General features: G+C 46.6%; 1 protein-coding gene across 5 annotated transcripts in view; it reads right to left on the reverse strand.

The window, feature by feature from the left end:
* The window catches only part of AP3B2 (adaptor related protein complex 3 subunit beta 2), a 533,172-nt gene that overhangs the window by 311,607 nt on the left and 201,983 nt on the right, over positions 1–19,582 (reverse strand). For all 5 annotated transcript variants that reach the window (XM_069624707.1, XM_069624706.1, XM_069624708.1 and 2 more), the window contains exon 2: positions 17,089–17,164. In XM_069624707.1, coding sequence (XP_069480808.1) covers positions 17,089–17,164 — 76 coding nt within the window. The remainder of the gene's footprint in view (positions 1–17,088; positions 17,165–19,582) is intronic.

Genomic DNA, 19,582 nt, shown 5'->3' on the forward strand with positions numbered 1-19,582 from the left:
TGGAAGAGAGGGCAGTAGAGAGAGTTTAGAGAAACTGTACATCACACGCACTAACTGCGAGTCACGATGGACATGCGGAAGAAGGGAAGAAGAAAACACAGGAGAAGCACAGTTTAGAGAGGCAACAAGGAGAACGCCACAACCATTAACACCGACACCAGTACAAACACCACGCCCACTAATACCACGCCCACTGACACCCAGCCTTGCGCACACCCCATATATCGGTAGACTTAGGGACCTCCCAGGACCCAGGCAGGAAGAACGGGCAAGCACGCCCACGATGGGACAAGAGGGTAACAGGAGAGGGGGGAAGGATGAAGGGGACGATAGAACAAACCACTGTAATATTGATATCATTGCAGAATTACCTGACACAGAGGAAGAGGACGAATACACCGACATAACCCCACGAGCACTGGGGGAAATAAAGGGGTACAATTTGATGCCACTTCTGGAAAGGGGAGGGGCCAGACCACAATATGTCCCCTGGAAACATGCTGATAAAGAGAACATAAAATGCAGACTTCCATCTCTAAGCAGAGGAGCTGGGAAGTGGATATATGAGATGGAAAAACACACTGCGGGGCAAAAGCTAGCGGTGGGGGACATCAAGGGGCTCCTGATATCAATACTGGGGGATGCTGCAAATGACATTTGGAAAAGGGCGGGCTTCCCAGAGCTCAGAACAACAGACACGCCACATGATGGAGCACCATTTGCCAACTGCAGACATGCGCTGTGGCAGGCATTGAGGGTCCAGTACCCAGACACGTCAGGCATAGGAGCAATAACGTCACGCAAGATGCGTGAGACTGAAGATCCTGTTGATTACATCCAGGAGATTCAGGAGAAGTGGTGCCTGGAAACGCGGGAGCCGTGGGATAAAACACTAGCAATTTTCTACCATATATTAATACAAGGGCTCCCAGAGGAAGTACAAAGGCAGCTGAACAAAATAGTGGGGATGGAAGTTAAGGCCTGGCCAGAAATACAACTAACTATAGTTCACCACTGCAGGATGTGGCAAGAAAAGATTAAACAAAAGGATGAAGATAGGAAGGCAGAGGAGGCAAAATTGGTAAGGAAGAAATTAGCAAAATATGCCATGGAAGGAGCACTAATAACTACACCTGCCCCCACACAGGTTACGGCTGCACTAGACAAAACACAACAACAGGCGGTACAACTACAGCAGCCAGCACAAATAATAACACAACAGATGCCCCCGCCCCCACCATACAGGGCATACACAGGAGGAGGTTATATGCAGATGGGAAATGGGTACTTAAACAACTACAGGGGGAGGGGTGGCCTGATGAGAGGGAGGGGCTATGGCACACCCACACAACAACAAGGGGGTGGGTTCCGGGGCTACTACCCAAATGGGCAGCAAGGATATCAAGACAACATGGGGGGTTTCCCATGGCAGGCCAGGGAACCACCAATATGCTGGATATGTGGGATGGTGGGACACATGTCACGTACCTGCAGGATGAGACCCACCCAAGTAGCATGGGGAGAAAAGGTGCAACAAGGGCCTATGTGGGAACAACAAGTTTACCAACAACAACAAGGAACACAGCAATGACTACCACAACAACAAGCACCACTGCAACAACCCCAGCCACAAACACCAACCTACCTACAACAACCACAAATACAGCAGGCACCACTACAGCCACAGATAAAGGTACAAACGTACACACCACCACAGCAACAGGCGATAGCAACACAACAACTTCAAGTACAACCGGCACAGCAGCTCACACAAATACAGGACAATGTAGTATCAACAACTGATGCACCCCTACAGCAAACAAAGCTAGGGAAGGTGACAATATTGGGCCACAACCCTTACACAGGAAGCGGTCAGTCACTATATCCACAATAGGACAGCCCACAGATGTCTTTGATGTGTCCCATCCTATCGGTCACACCTAATAGTGTGGAGGAACCACGCATACAGGTAGCGTTAGGTGACAAAATATTTTCCTTCCTAGTTGACACTGGGGCCAATAGGTCTTGCATAAGGGAGGGTAAGTTTAAATTGTCAGGCGAAGCTATGCACACTCAAGGATTTTCTGGGGCTCGAGGGTTTGTTCCCTTCCCTGATAACATCTCCTTATCTTTAGGAGATTACAACAGGTCTCTCCCGCTTCTGTACTCGAAGCAGTCACCAGTAAACATACTTGGAAGGGATATAATGAGCAGGTTGAATATGACCATCTCCTTCACGGAGAAAGGCATAATTTGCTCTACACCAGGCATTAACATGCACGCAGCACGACAAATACTGCAGGAGTACTGTGGCCAAACAGTGGCCCGGGCTGAGCCAGTAGATGGAGACCTCTTCCAATATGGGACATACATGGCAATAGCATGGTTGCCCGGCATTGAGGGCAAAATTTGGAGGAGGCCAACAGCTTACCTATTCAGACCAGAGACACCAGCAAGTGAAAACGAGGGAAACATTATTTCAGTAAACATAGAGAGCATTATGGCTACTGCAGACTACATTGCAGTACACGCCCAAGATAGGAAGGGGAGGGCCTGGAGAGCTGTAATAGCACTGGCAGAGGGGTGCAGGCTTACACGGGTATCAGATGAGGAGCTCTTCTCAGACGACAATGGAGAGGGAGGGATGGTGTTTGGAATGAGCATGAACATCTGGTTGAAAGTAACATACAAGCAAGTGGCACAAAAAATGGCTATGGCACTAGAGGCATATTCCCCTACACCAGTGCCATTTTACGAGGAAGACATGGCAGCCGTACCAACATCCCCGTGGACCACCAGTCCATATGACGTTGGCTACATAAAAAGCATTGGAGGAGTAAAAATAAAACTGAAAAAGGGAGCAATGCTACCAAGAGTGAAGCAATACCCACTATCAAAAGAGGCAGATGAGGGCATATATGAAACAATAACAGCCCTAACAAACAATGGTATATTAGTACCATCAGAGTCACCATGCAACACTGCTGTGTACCCTGTGCGCAAAGCAAAAGGAGGGTCTTGGCATTTTATCCAGGACCTAAGACCTTTGAATTACATTGTAGATAGAGGCAGAGTACCCCATAGCAGCTAACCCAGCCATCATACTATGTGGAATACCAGCAGAGGCATCACGGTTCACCGTGATTGACCTAATAAATGCCTTCTTTTCGATACCTCTTCCCCCCGACTCACAAGCCCTGACAAGCTTCACATACCGCAAAACAAAATTGAAACACACGAGACTGCCCCAAGGCTACTGTGAGCCACCATCCATCTTCAACAGAGTGATACAAATGGATTTGGGAAACATTGAAATGGAGAGCACAGTGCTGCAATATGTGGATGACATAATATCCAGCACCACGGAGGAGAGGTGTAGGAAGGACTCATTGAAGATGCTCACAGTGTTAGCTGAGAAGGGGTACAAGGTAGACAAGGTACTGCCAAGAACAGGTGCTCTACATTGGTCAGCTAATTTCACAACATGGAAGGAACATTGCACCACAAAGGTCACAGGCAATAACAGATACACCACAACCACAGACAGTGAGAGAACTACAGCAGTTTCTGGGCCTATGGAACTACTGCAGGGCGTGGGTTTTTGACTACAGCTCATACATAGGACCCCTACTAGAGGCCCTCAAGGAAGCACAGACAGGGGATAAAAAGTTGGGATGGACAAGAGAAATGAAAGAGGCATTTGACAAATTGAAACATGCTATCTCAACAGCACCAGTACTGGCCACCCCAAACTATGAGCACCGATTTTTCATTTTCTCACATTGCGACTCAGCAGTATTGAAGGCAGTACTGACACAAAATACAAGCATAGGACACAAGCCTGCAGCATTTTACAGCGGACACGTGGACCCTGTGATGTTAGGTCACTTCCCTTGTGAACAGAGCCTGGCGGCCACAGCCTTTGCGGTGGAAAAGTCATCATCAATAACAATGGGGTGCCCTACCGCACTATTTGTGGAACACTCCCTCTTTGCAATACTGAACAAACCCAAATCAACATTGACCACACAGAGGGCATCAGGATACGAGATCATTCTTTCCAAACCAGAATTAACGATTGTAAGGTGCAGTAATGTAAACCCGGCAAGGTTCATAACAGAGGTGGTAGAAGATGGTGACTACACTCATGATTGCACACAAGCCATTGAAATATACTCCAGCATAAGAAAAGTTGAGGAAAATGCCCTACAGGGGGGTGAGATAATGTACATTGATGGGTCCTCAACAATTGACCAGAGTGATGGGGTACGAAGGACAGGAGCAGCAGTGGTTCGTTTGACAGAGGATTCGATGTATGTACCAGTAAAATGTGTCCAACTACCACAGCATTTCTCAGCGCAAGCAGCAGAACTAGTGGCCCTAATTTTGGCACGAAAAGAGAGCAATAACAAGAGGGTAACAATATATTCAGACAGTTCATACGTCACATCGACAGTGCACTCAGGGTTAATAAAATGGCAATGAAGGGGTTTCAGAAGAGCAGATGGAACCCCAGTACAACATGCCCTCCTACTTGCTGAACTGATTGAAGTAATAAATGACCCTAAAGAAATAGCTTTGCTGAAATGTCAGGCACACACTAACGGGGATGTCCCTATCTCAAAAGGTAATGAAACGGCATTCGCACATGCCAAACATGTTGTGTATTTTGGTGAATTATGGACCCTCCCAGAAAAACAAAACGATAGTGGGAGAGCGGGGCAAGACAAATGTTGATGGGGGAGGGGTACACACACATCCCTGAAACTCAAATTATGGAATTACAGGCAGCAACCCCTACGGCGGAGAAGGAGCTATGGGCCAAAAGAGGGTGCACAATGCCCCCCACAGATGCATTATGGCGTCAGAATAATACAGGCAAAGTAGTGATGCCCCTAGCTCTATTGAAAACAGCCCTGGCTCAACTACACCATCCCACACACACAGGAAAGGAAGTGATTGCAGTACGAATTAAAGAGGCCTGGTTCTGTCCTGAGCTAAATTCACACGTCACAAACTTTATCAGCAATTGCCTAACCTGTCAACAGTTCACGGCCGGTCACACGCTGCAAGTGATAAAAGGTACTATACCCCAGCCAGAAGGACCCTTTCGCACCTACACATTGACTATGTTGACATGATCAATGTTTGTCAAGGATACAGATATATGATTGTGGTACCGTGCCCATTTTCAAGGTGGATAGAGGCTGGACCCTGCTCTCATGCAGACGCCTTCAGTTCCTGGTAAGGGAGGTCTTCCCTAGATGGGGGGATTTGCGAGGTGCTGCGGTCAGACAATGGCCCGCACTTCGCAAATGAAATGTTCCAACACATAACTACACTGCTTGGCTTTAAACACAAATTTGCATGCGCATACCACCAGCAGGCTAATGGTCTTTGTGAATGTCTGAACGGCCCCCTAAAGGAAGAGATTGCAAAAATTCAGCAGACAACTAAGAAAAGCTGGTTTTACTGCCTCCCCTTGGCCCTGTTTGAATTAAGGAATAAACCAGGGTCAGATCAACACCTCACACCCCACGAGGTGGTGACTGGACGTCAGATGCGCCTTCCACTTACTCCACCATCAAGGGCGATGCCAGACTATCATACCTCTGCTAATGTTTTTGGTGATTAAATGTATGGATATGTGTCTTCCTTGATTACTAGTGTCGCCTTTATCTCTCAACAGCTCGAGCGGATGCAGTGTGGGTCGAAAATCACCCAACAAGAAGATCTAAACGAGGAACAGGAACAACCAGTAAAATGGACTGTTAAGGCAGGAGACAGCGTTCTCCTCCGCAATTTTAACACAAGGTGGAATAGCCCCAGATTTACGGGGCCCCACCAGGTGGAAGCAGTAGCTCCTAGAGCAATAAAGTTGACAGATAAGCACATCTGGAATCACATGCATGACGTCAAGCCCTACAAAGATCAGACCCGCCCTTGCGTTGACGACAGGGCCACCACAACAACAACAGAAGACAACACGGCAGCAACACAACCAAAAACAACTGCAATAAAGCCCCTATCCCCCAAATAACAGATACTACCAAGGACTCAAATGGACAATTGCCCATAGCCCATACCATGGTCACGAGATCCCAGAGCAACAAAACACTGCCCCAGCCAGCCCCGCCCATGCTACCACCCAAATAAAGGACATTGCCTAACAAATTGTCAATTGCACCACACTTGTAGACACGTGCATGTTCTCTTTCTCCTTTTGTCTCGCACATGTAGGCACCGCGCACAACTGTCAAAAGTGAAGAAACTAATGTTGCGTTTTTCCCCAGGGGTAAATGCTACCCACAGACGACAACACCCCTGAAGCACTGTCACACCAATTTGTATACGCTATAAAAAGACCAAAATATCTAAAAAAGAGAAGGATACGTGTGTACTACAACACGTTCATTTTGGCCATAGAACAATCATTCCCACACCTCAACGAGCACTTACCAGCTCTGAGAGATAGGTCACTGAGATTAGCGTGGGAACAGCTTTTCGTCTGCGCATTAAACGACTACTCGATAGGTAGAGCTTGAATAAAAAACACTAACAACGTTAATGCTTATTTTTAGAAATTTTCAGGCAGGCATCTATAAAGCAAAGAATAATAAGCTGCAGGACCGCAGCAAAGGTAAGAAGAAAATGCCAGTGATATTAGCTATTGTAATAAAATGAATAGGTGTGTTGTTTGTCTATTGGCTGCCTCTGTCTGGCAGACACACTATGCTTATCCTGTTATGGCTGCACCTAAAACGAATGTACCCCATACCACAGCTGCAACAGGTACGGTGTCAGGTGGTACAAGTAACACAAGGGATCATGGGAACAGGGTTAAGCGTAGTATCTATATGGATAACAATGGGATGGACACATACCTCACAGCATCCGCACACGTCTCAAATAACATGTGGTATCAGCACATGTCCAAAATTGGTAAGCAGACAACTAAGGACAACTGCTATGTGTGCTCGCTGATCCCATACGCCATGAGCGCATCAAGGACATTTGTAGCTACTGAAGTGCCAGCAAGAACAGTAGAATGTCTGATATATCTGGCAATGTTCCAAACAAAAGGACGATTTCAAGGAAAAGTAGTAATGTTGCATTGGAAGACAAGGGACTCATACCCATATGAAAATAACTTCATCGAAACACTTATAATGTACAATAGTTACCGCCAACATACTCAAGGGTTCCGGTATGTGACGGATGGTCCTGAAAAAGGAGAAACAAAGAAACTAATATTAAAATACCTACCGTGCGATTGGTATGCAAACGAAATTGCTGGTGAACCAGGTTGCTGGGAATGACCACTGATAGTAATATATGGGAAGATATATACGAATGAAGGATGGACAGAGGGAGTTGTGGGGAGCAATATGGTTACATCCGCAAATGAAAACGTGAACAGAATAAATGACACGAACCACAAATGCTGGACAGAATGGGTAAAGAGCGTACCACTGATAACAAGGCTGGAGAAAGACGAAGACCCAACAACTACACTACCGCTAACTGCACCCACACTGTGCTATCAACACACTGGCGATGTTGGAAGTAATAACAACTGCAAAAGTACAGTACTGATACCTGAGGGGGTGCCGGCACAGCAGGTCTAATGGACCACTAATGGGCCTGCGGAGATAAGGCATAACACAGCTTACCACCATCTTGGAATGGAATATGCACTATGGTACACGTCAACGTACCATCTCTGGTTGTGCCTCAGAAACCTGTCAACTTGGGCAACTTCCCTCAGATGGATGAAGGGAACAAAAGGAGGAAAAGATATGTGGCGACTGAGGAAGGTAAAGGAAATAACAACACAGACATTTTGACAAGGGTGAAAATACAAGGAGAACCACTGACGGGAAACTACCTGTGGGGAAGATCGAAAACAGCTCTCAGTGACATTCCTCCAGGACACAGACTGTTCAGCAGAGCAGAAATGTTCTTCTCATCAATACTACATCCAGGACTGTAGGCATATGCAAATGCAAAATGGCTTCAAATAACCCGATGGGAGCAAATGATGACAATAAATTCGACCGTCAATGGATTGAATGCAATAAAAGAAGAATTGAGGGCAGTGCGCATGGTAGCACTCCAGAATAGATATGTGCTGGACCTCCTCACGGCAATGGAAGGAGTGTGTGCAAAAATTGGAAAATCATGTTGCACATTCACCCCGCTAACGACGCAGACAATGGAACACTTACTGAGGCAGTATCACAACTCGCCATGATGCACTCAAAAATGGTAGAAGAGGCCAAAGGAGTAAAGAAAGATGGCAGCTGGTTTTCATTTTTATGGTCATGGATGCCTTTGTGGCTGTCAGATGGATTGAAAATAATAGTAGGATGTATACTAGTGGGAATGGCTGTATTTCTTGGAATGAGGTTAGGGAAAGCAAGAACAGCACGAACGACGGACGAAATGATGGAAATGATCGGCATGCACGCCCTACTACCATCTGATGATGACAAACACACAGACATTATTATAAAAGAACGAGAAAGGTTGCGCAAGCAAATACTAGAAAACCACTTGGACCCACCATCTGTGAAGGTAGAGAACCCGACGAACCCGAAGAGCTATGTTGGAAAGTGGGTATACTGCAAACCCGGTGGTGGCTGCGTCTATATGTATTGGTCATTTGAAGATCATGTCCACCACTATGGACACCTGGCTGGAATAACGAAAATATATGGATGGTACGGGGAGACAAGAAAATGGATAATTTTGTGGTCGACAAGTCGACCAGAGGGGCGACTGAAGTGGGAGAATGGGATAACACCCTCCCCCCAGTCTCATCCAGACCATGGCCTAGGGGATCACGGCCCAAGCACCCCCCACGAGAGGAGTTTGAACAATTCCCTTCCTTACCAGATGACAAAGTATCCTGCTTCAAAGGCATATCCATACGAGGAGCATGCCCACTAGCACGCCCTGGTCAGGCCGACGCATGCGCCATGGACCAGCTCGATTAGACACCAACCACGAAAATCACAATTTTTAGAGATGCCATTACGACATAGCCAACAGACAAGAACACACATGCCACCATGCACACTGGTCACTCACACACCAGCCCACAGGAAGAATATACTCAGTGCTATGACGTAGCGGACTGACATACCCACGGTCATGCACCGTTGTTATTTTTCACATAGGCCTTCTACAGCACCGCAGAAACGCAAGACACCTGAAGAGCTTGTGTATATGCTTGCTGATGCTTTCTCGCTCTCTATCCCTATGAAGACCCCACCAAATATACCTAATGCTGCGTATAACACTCTGTCACCCTGCGACCTACATAGTATGGATTATGTACCGCCACCCACGAACTAGGCCCAAGTAGGCCGCAAGCAAGAGTCCCCAGGCAGGAGCCTCGCAAACGAAAATCCTCCCAGAACGAAAATGCAAGTGCTGACCATGCAGAACGAGCCCCCAATGAGAGCCCACAGCCAAGGCCGCAATGTTGCAACCCGCATGCCGCGCCAAGATTATACCTCCCGTGCCAAGCCCTCAGAGGCAGAATACAAAATCTAATGCTCATAATTCTACTCCAGCTACAGTCTTCCCACACGTGACCAAGCCGAACTGACATGGTGCCAAGCTCACGAGACAGAGAATCGCCAGGGTCCCACGTCTAGGACACAATCTGCAACAACGAAGCAACAAGTTGGACACCTACAGCGATGGGAAAGACATGCACACCAGCCCGCAAGCAGACCTGTCCATTGTCTGCCACAAACACATAGTTGCACATTGTTGCTAATATCAGGTACACCGCGCGCTGGGAACGGCGATGGTCCCAGGCTTGGGGGCTCGTGGGAGAACCAATAAGAACACAAGGGGCTCATCACTGACGCCATCACTCTTATGCAATCACCAAGGGTCCCCCTTGTAACAATTCCGATGTAGCAACTGTTAGGGACAGCCCAAGTGTACCAGCTGACCCGTCCTTATCCACTAACATTTCCTCCCATAGGGTAACTATACTAACCCTAACACTCAGGGAACCATCCTGAAGTGGCGATAGGTTTTGTGATGATTTTCCCAGGTGACACAAGTAGCGTGTCATTGCTGTAAAAAGGGCCCGCGAGCCCCACTAATGACGAGAGCCTCTCCGGATGCATACGGTCTGAGCGTATCCCTGCCGTTACTCTAATAAACAGCAGTTGTTACCTTGCTCTTGGGTGTGTCTCATACTCCTTTTGGGACGCGGGAGGAGTTGGGGCCTCCCCAGCCCGCGGACGACCTTGCCGGCCCCCGGGAAAATCATCCCGACACATGTCAATAAAGTAACAGTTACATTTTCAAAAGATTTCCACAGAATCGCACAGTGCATTACTTTGGAGGCAGTCATGTCAAAGCTGATTCTTGTTTCTTTGAACCTGCAGGTGCTATGCAGTACTAAAATATAAAGACAGCTAAGTGCATAATTTAATCAATGATGAGGTTAGTTTATTAAGGCATCTCATGAATAAAATATGTAATGAAACAGAAATATTCAAAAAATGCGAAAGGAAAAACATTAAAAAGACTGAATGCATGCAAACACGGACATAAGCGCAAACACAGGCATAAGCATTACATAGCAAAATCTCACTTTGTGCAAAATTCGCTAAAACCCATGGCGTGCTGAGACTCAGAGCTTGTGAAGCTGTCTAACAGAGTTCTACTACTGTGAACTGAACACAAGAGAGACATGCTAGAAAAATCATTGTGCGGAAATGTATTATCTAGCAAGATCTCATGGAGCTGTCTAACAGAATCTGAGCTGAATACAAGAGAAATATGCCAGAAAAATTATAGTGCTGAGATGTATTATCCAGCAGGATCGACATCTAGGTGGCATAGGAATCGATGGAATGAAAACTTGTCAGCTAATAACGGATGTTTCAGTGACACAAGTTATTTTTTTGTGCCTTCGTCAGGACCCATAATTTATAACGACCCTGTGTATAAAGAAACAATACAAAGTAATATGTATGAATTATTAAATATATGTGAAGAGATAAATTAGACAGAGGCTGCCTTAAAGGAAAGCAAAGTGGTGAACTGACTCACCATCTTGCAGAAAAATAAGTGGCATAGATCCACACACCAGCATGCCTAGAATCCTAAAGCATCTATATTTTCAGATGCTGTGCTCTAAGACTGAAGATTGCTGAAAGTGGGAAGAGTGGGAGACTTAGAAAAGGGCCTTATCTGCACTGTATATATTCCTGTGTGCTCCCAGGTGAAGAGCAAATCGTACCAGAGTTATTCAAGTTGTTTGTTGTCCCCATGTGAGAGGAAGAGATAGATATATTGCAAAGCCCCTGCAGGTTAAGACACAGGATAGTCATAAATCAGAGACTAAATGCATTGCTTATTGGTCCCTGAGCACATCACGCCCTAGCCTGTGCCAGTGATTGCTGCACCTTTCCCTTTATAGCATCCACCTTTATTCACAATGGGGATCCATGGAGGCGGCATCTCCTCACCATCTGCAGCACCAGATTTGTGCATCAATTAAGGAGGGCTTCACTTGGCTGTGTGCTGGGCCCTCTCACGCCCATGCCTGCACCCGCATGCGATGGGCCTCTCCTTGTCAGCTTTCTTCATTGTCCGCAATGTGGATATTCTCCACTGTCTGCCTTACCAGCTCTTGCATTTTGTTAGGAGGGCTGCACTTGCCTGCACCCGCTAGTGATGGGCCTTTCCTCTTTCAGCATCCATCTTGTTACATGGTGGTGGCATTCCTCCAAAGCTCGCTGCATCGGTTTTTGCATATTACAGTAAGGAGAATCTTTCCTCAGCCTTGTTTTGGGCCCTCTCACGCTCTCGCCGGCACCTGTGTGCTGGGCTTTCTTTTGTGCTGCCTCTTTTGCTCTTAACATGGTGGCGATTCTTTCCCCACCAACCACAGCACCAGTACTCTTATGCATTAAAGGAAGGAGTCTCACCTGGCCCTTTTTGGCCCTACCTTGCCCTAGCCGCTCCTGTGTGTGTTTGGGCTTTACCATTTATTGCAACTTTACTCTACTGGAGCCAATCTGGGACCTGTTCTGCTTCTCCTGGCATACTTCCCTCCTCCTTATCCTAATTGATCACTACCCCAATAATGTTTTTAATGCACTCTATGCATTGTCCATCTCTGCCAAAGCCCTCAGTCTCCTCCTTGAGGCCTTCACCAGGGAAGTTACCTACCCACCTAAAGGTATCATTGACTCATGTACCCAACGCCTTCACCTACTGCATGGTGCATCTGCCCTCGTCATCTTTCGGCTATTAGGCCGCGTGGCGAGTTCTTTGTGCAGCACTCTGCTCTCCCTCCCCCTCTCTTTCCTTCCATCACTCTGCCTTCTCCCTCCATCCATCCATGGCGCTCTCCATCTCACCTATCTACTCTAACTGCTACTGTATCACCTATCCTTCCACCCTTTCGAAGCATGGAAGGGAAAAAGCTCAAAATAAATCTCCTGGTCTCCAACCCACGCCTGCCCATTGCGGACACTTACATCAACGCTTTTTTTCAGGGAGACTGTCAAAGACATCCTCTTTGTTGCCCCTTCCCCCAACCTATGGACTCCTCATCTGACTCCTCATCTGATCGCTGTCCTCTCTCCTTTCTCCTCTTCTGACATTAATGGAGGCACCAGATGAGAAGGACTCTTGGTGGGTTTGTCATTCTCTAGGTGCATTATTAATGTCTATCACAATGGCACTGTCAAGGCCCAGGGCTGTGAGCCCAATCTTCTCCTTGTGGACAGGCGTCTTCCGTCTCTCCTCAATTTCCTTCCATCTTTCTTCTGCCACTCCGCCGGCACCCAACCCTGGCCCTTCTGCTCCCCTGATGGCCGTACCATGTCCCTGTATCCCCTTCAGAAAACCTTCATAGGTGGTAACCAGATCCACCTTGCAACCGTCAACTCTCGCTCTGCCGTCCAACACACTTCTGATATCTGTCTCCTCCTAAGACTTTGACCTCGATTTTCTTGCCCTCACTGAGACGTGGTGTACTGCCAGCCCTGTCATACCTTTGACACACTCCTACCTGAGGGTTACACGATCCTCTCCAAGCCCACGCCCAACATATCTCGAGGCGGGGTGGCCATGATCTTCCCAGACTGGATCCCTGCCACTATCATTCCCGCTCAATCCTACTCCTCCTTTGAATGCCTCATCTGTAGGCTCTGCATCTTTCCAACCCTTTAGTTGACTCTTGCCACTATCTACAGGTCCCCTGGTGCAGTCGCCCACATCCTCTCTGAGTTGTCTGACCTCACCCCTTCCCTTCTTGCCTCCTCTTCCTCCTCCAAACGCCTCTCCTTAGTGACTTCAATATTCACCATGACACTTCTGAGGCCTCTAGACTCTTCTGCAGCCACTGTAACACTCTTTCCCTCACCACTCATCCCTCTGGTCCAACACACTCTGTTGGACATATCTTGGATGCTCTCATCTCCTCTGACATTCCTATCTCTAACCTTCTCACTATTCCGCTCTCCTGGTCTGACCACTTCCTCCTATCTTCCCAACTGGATCTCTTAGGTCCACCTACTATGCCTCTGCCAGCACTGCCCGTCTCATTCTCCATCATCCGATTGATTAAGCAACTGTCAGTTGCTGCCTTTGCTACCACCTTCATTCCCCCTCCCACACCTGCCGCAGACACCCACATTGAATCTGCCCTTTCTCTTCACCTTTCTATAACCAACACCCTTGATATCCTTGCCCCTGTCACGTGGATCTGAATGAAGCCTGCCTTCAAGGGCAACACCTGGTACGATTCTGACCTAGCCTCTCTGAAACGCAAATGTAGAGTGGCTGAGCAGAGGTGGCGGGCTCCAGTCGCATCCTATGACAAACTGGCCTGTCGCCTACTCCAAAGGCAATACAAACTCTCCATTCGCTCGAATAAGAGGGCTCACTTCCAATCCTGCATCTCTGGGGCCACTAATTACTCTGGCAAACTATTCAAAATCGTCAAGGAACTCGCCAATCCTTTCACAGTCTCCACATCTCCACTTCCATCCATGACCCTTTGTACCTCTCTTGCCTCCCACTTCCTTTCCAAAACCCAGGACATAATGTCCTCACTCTCCTCTACCCACTTCCCTCCTCCCTCCCCAGCGGTCATCCCTCCCTTGACTCCCCTCTCGCCTCCCCTACCTCTTTCCTCCTTCTCTCCCATCGCACTGGATGAGGTCTCTAGACTAGCCCCCTTTATGAAACAGATGCTCCTCTGCTCCTCTAGAACTATCAAGGACAACATTGCCTCCCTTGCGCCTTATCTGGTTGATTTCTGTAACCACTCCTTTGCCACCAGCTCCTTCCCCCAAACTCTCAAGCACTCCCTTGTGCATCCCCTCCCTAAAAAGCCCTCCTCTGACCCCTCCTCCCCTGCTGATTATCGTCCTATCCCCACTACCCCTTTCCTGGGCAAACTCCTTGAGAAGCTTGTCATTGTCCAACTGACCCAACATTCCGATTCTGTCGCCTGTCTCCAGGACCACCAGTCAGGCTTCAGAGCTGACAGAGGCACGGAAACTGCTCTACTGAACACCTGTGATGACTTGCTTTCTAATCTTGACTCAAACTCTCCTTCCATTCTTATTCTCCTTGATCTTTCCTCCGCCTTTGATATGGTCAACCATGCCACCATGATAAATCGGCTCTGTGACACCGTTGGCATCACAGGTCTACCTCTGGACTGGTTGACCTCCTTCCTCACCAACAGACCTTCCCAGGTCCATCTGGGATCTTTTTCTATCACACTCTCCACCTGCTGCATCCACAAGGCTCTAACCTCTCGCTGTGGCTTTTCAATATCTACCTTTCCCACTTTGCCCTCATCTCGTCTTTCTCTCCTCACTTCGTGTTATGCAGATGATACTCCTTCAAGCTTCCCCCTCACTCCCCCTTTTTCATCCCTAACTGACTGCCTTTCAGTCATGGTGTCCTGCCAATGATCGCTGCCTTAATGTCAGTAAGACTGAGATCCTTTCCATTGGGACCCCAGCTCTATTGTAACAGCCTCTTCCACAATTTTCCTTCATCCTCCCTTCGCCCCCTTCAACTAATCCAGAATAGGACTGCAAGACTTATTCTTGGCCTCTAGCCTAGGAACCGCATCTCACCAGCCCTAATTTCTCTCCACTGGCTCCCGGTTGCTGATAGGATCCAATTCAAGACCTTCTACATCATCCACAAGGCTTTCAAGGGCCTGAGACCCCACTACACCCAACTCCCTCTCCCTGAATACCTCCCAGCTAGAACCCTTCGGTCTGCTAGCTCCAAATCTCTGTGAATCTGTCGCTTTGTTATGCAAAGAGTGAGGGGTAGATATCTCTCCTCCGCAGGAGCCTCCTTCTGAAATGGTCTCCCTGCCCCTCTCAGGCTTGAGCCAGATCTCCTTAGGTTGAGGAAGCTATTCAAGACCCTTCTTTTCTCCACCTCCTTCTCTCTCCCCCTTCCCTGCTAACCCATTCCTTCGTCCCTCTGACTGGCTGCCTGGTCCCTGCTGAGTACTACAGGGTTCCAGGCCCCCTCTGCCCAGTCCTCCCTTCCCACACACCCGTACCTGCTTTACATGGCACTTGTCCTTTGGCCTCGCAGTTACACCTGCACTTAGCCCCTTCCCCTCACCTTCCCACTTTAGCACTTTGTTTTGCTCAAAACCGCACTTCCCTCCTTCCCCCCTCCCTCGCACTTCTTGTTCTGCACTTGCACGATCCGAATGTCACAAGGCCTAGTAGGACCGTTATTGTATCTTTCTCCCTTGTGCCCCTCCCCCTTTTGTCTTATGGCGCCTTGAAACACTGCTTGTTGTATAAGAGCCTTACAAATATCCTATAAATAAAATAAAATAAATAAAATGAAAGATTTTTGCCTGGTTGCTACTAAACCAGGCAAAAATACTGGAAGAGCCGAGGCATAATTGTAGATGACATGTGGAACTAAAACACAAATACTAAAAATATCGGGAGTAAGTGAGGTCAAGTCGCAAATCATCTATGTAAAAAGAATGAATGCATTGACAGCAGTGCTCTGTATCGGGATAGAAACTCAAAGAATGCCTAGGATGCAGGTCCCTAGTTTAACAACAGCACTGCTGCCTGCTGTGAGAAGCAAAGACTAAACTGACAGGCGATCAATTACTAGGACTACCGTTACACTATTTTGTATCCCTGACCGGATTTAAATGAGTGATGGAAAAACGTGATTAAGGCCAGGGATATGTGATTGCATCTTTTGAATCCACCATGCTTCCTTGTACAGCAAGGAGTGCTGTGCATTGGTGGAAGCTTTTATTGCACCTAGAATCCACCACTGAATGTCTTGAGCTATATAGTGGAACTCAAGACAATGTGCCACCATGGGTGGCTGACATATTCTCACACCCGATTTTGGAACGGTGCTCTGAAATTCGTACATGGGCTGCCCTCATCGTCTGGCCAATGTAGCGTAGTCTGCACGGGCATTCAATGCAATAAGTGCTTTTGCAATTAGTCAGATGCCTAATTTGTCACTCCATGCTACCAATATGAAAAGAGTTAATTTTTGTTGTAATCTTGCAGACTATCAAAGCCCACAAGGGAAATGGCATGTGAGGGGATGCATATCCCAACGTGTGGTCCTGGATTTCGCTTTTCTGAATTGAGAGTAGACCAGATGTTCCCTTAGATTTTTTGAGCACTTAAGGGCAACCCTGTGGAATTGTTCAATGGGCAAACTTAATTGCACTAACAGTCAATATTTTTGGACCATTGATCTCATGTTGGAGGTGTTGGGACAGTAGGTCAGGACACACGTTATCCTTTGATCCTTATCGGGTCTTTCCAGTAGGCAGCCTGGTAGGACCCCAGATTGGTAACTGCCCATCACTCACTCTCTGAAGACCATAAGATTCTGAGGTCCCAGCGCACGCTTTGTGTGGAGTTGAGGATGCACAGGGCCCAAGGCTCGCCCAGTGAGGACCACCCTTTGTTGCTGAGCAAGATCTTGGGTAGAAAGGATAAGTTGCTGGGGTGCATTGGGCGCAGAACTAGAGGGCAATGGTTTGCATAGTAAGATAATCATTACCGCAACAATTCTCTTCATTGCTTCCAGCTTCAGTGAGTCTTTGCTGCTGTCCAGCATCTCCTTCAAGTCATCATGCCTGGAAAGAAAAAAAGAAACAAAAAGACAAGCCGTTTATTTATTTCTTGTTTTTTAATTTAGCTTGACTATGTTATAGTTACACAAATAGTTGTTCACACTGATCATCTAAAATATAAAACAAGTATGATATTGCATCATAGTGAATATAATAAAAACATGCTGATGTAACATCATCTTAAAATCCCCGAAATAGGGGTGACTGTGCCAGTTTTCATTAGACAGGAACACATACAGCCATACACATCATTCCCATTTCAAAATGATCAAGTAGCTACTTTGAGCAGAGGCAAACATTTCACATTTCATTAGAAAATCCCATTGTAAATTTAGTAACATAAGATCCTCTGAGCCAAGGCAAACATTCCATGTTTCTTTACATAATACACCACTACAAACATCCTTGCACAGAGTTCCCTTTTTAGTCTCAATGAGTAGCCACAAGTTAATTAATGCTAAGGTGATAGTTGGGTTCCTTGTATGCATCCAAGCCAACATTTGCATTGTACTCAATGTTTCCATATTGTGTACAAATCTGCCTGATAATGTTTGCAAATCTTCTAATTGTGTACACACCGTTAGTACGTGTCGGGTATTTTCTATCGTACATGGGGATTCATAAAATCGACAATTTCTTTTTGTAGATGGTATGGCCAATCTTGGGCCAATTACTGCAAAACCTCTCGTAGGTTCATTCAAAAAAGCGTGAAGACTCTTCTATGTGTCGTTGGCGGTAAAAATATTATATACGATTAAGATGTAATTTAGGTACTGGGGTGGGCACAAAGTTCTTCAATTATTTCAACCTACTTATGTGTGGAAAGTTACTACGCCAATCCCACATTTCAGGTTTTGACACCAATTGCTCCTTTAGAATATAATCCAGTTTCCAGTTTATCACCCACTGTATGGCTCGGAAAAAGCTTTGTCTTAATACTTAGAATAAGTTCCCTGCTTTACTGCCTCCATTTTAGAGTGACTCCTCCAGTATGGTACGTAATGGATATTCGGGTGAAGTGCACACCTTTAGGTACAGTAGGTGAGGCCCAGTTCTAGTTGTATATACCCTGAACAGGTGTATACAAAGAAAGACAAAGCACCAGATGTTGATTTTCCCCTCCAGCCTAACCAGCCACACAATGCCAGAATCAAGTCCGCCGGTAGGCCATACAATACTGTGGTGACTCCGCTTTGAGTGTAACTCGTTTATTAATGAAGCTTACCGTTTTCTCCACAAAATCTTTAAATCAACAAAATCAATGGCATGGCTCTGGTGCTTCTATTTCGATATGTGCTCTTATTTTTGGAAATAGCTGTCCCCAAGTACTTATACTTGTCTACTTGGGTTATGCGAGTGGGGCCCAGCCTTCAAAAATGGTTATCAGCAGCCTTTTTGCCAAAAGACATAATGTTGGTCTTGTTAGTATTCACTTTAAGATGGTTACAATTTAGATAATGTTGCAAGGTTGCTAATGTTCTGCTAAGCCCAACGGAAGGGCGGTCTAACAAAACCAAATCATCGGCATATGAAAGCCAATGCACGTGGGAACTGAACATTTTGGGGGTTGCAGTTTCTTGGAGCTGATAGGGCTGTTGGAAGATCTGTAATGTTTAAACATAGCTAAAGGGGTGCCAATATGCAACCCTGTTTTAGGCCCTTTTAAGGGGGTCTATCTGCTGTTAATGTTCCGAGTCTCACTATGCTATTCCATCAGCATTTTCAATAACCCCTGCCAAGGATATTCTATTTGAATAGTTTCTTCCATAACCTTCCACGTTCTGCCCTGTGCAAAGCTGCGAAGTCAGTAAATATCCTAAACAGAGGGGGGATTCCCCTTTTGCAATGCACCACTGATGATTACGTAGAGTGCCACAAGGTTATGTGTGACAGCCGATCCCTTTCTAAAGCCTGTTCGAAATGGCCCAAGAATAGCCTGATGTTAAACCCAGATTTGAAGCTCTCCCAATAATATGGTAGCATATATTTTGGTAGATGTATCTAAGATGGCAAGCAGTCTACAATTTTCTGGATTCAGCCAATCTTTTTTTTTTTAAGACAGATATTGAAAGGGACTTTTTCCAGGAATTTGGTGTGGTACCCATCACATCAATTTGATCAAATAGTTGATTTAAGAAGCTTGCCCAACATGAAGGGCGTTTCTTTGGTACAATATTGGCCAAACTGGCTAGGCCTGGGGGAAGGTTTTTAAGTGCACTATGATGTCCTCAACATTGTGTACTGTAGTGTTCAAATCCGGTTAATGATCAGCAATGTGTGTATTAGCTCAACCACAGCTTTGCCAATGCAGTTGGTTATGGCAACATTCCAATGTGATTTTCTAATGGGATTCTATGGCACGACAAGTATGCTTTCAATCTTTACTACTGACAAAATAGCAGCAAAGAAAAAACTTTGTTC

The sequence above is a fragment of the Ambystoma mexicanum genome, chromosome 11 (genome assembly GCF_040938575.1).
Source record: "Ambystoma mexicanum isolate Mex_15411 chromosome 11, UKY_AmexF1_1, whole genome shotgun sequence".
NCBI classification, from domain to species: domain Eukaryota; kingdom Metazoa; phylum Chordata; class Amphibia; order Caudata; family Ambystomatidae; genus Ambystoma; species Ambystoma mexicanum.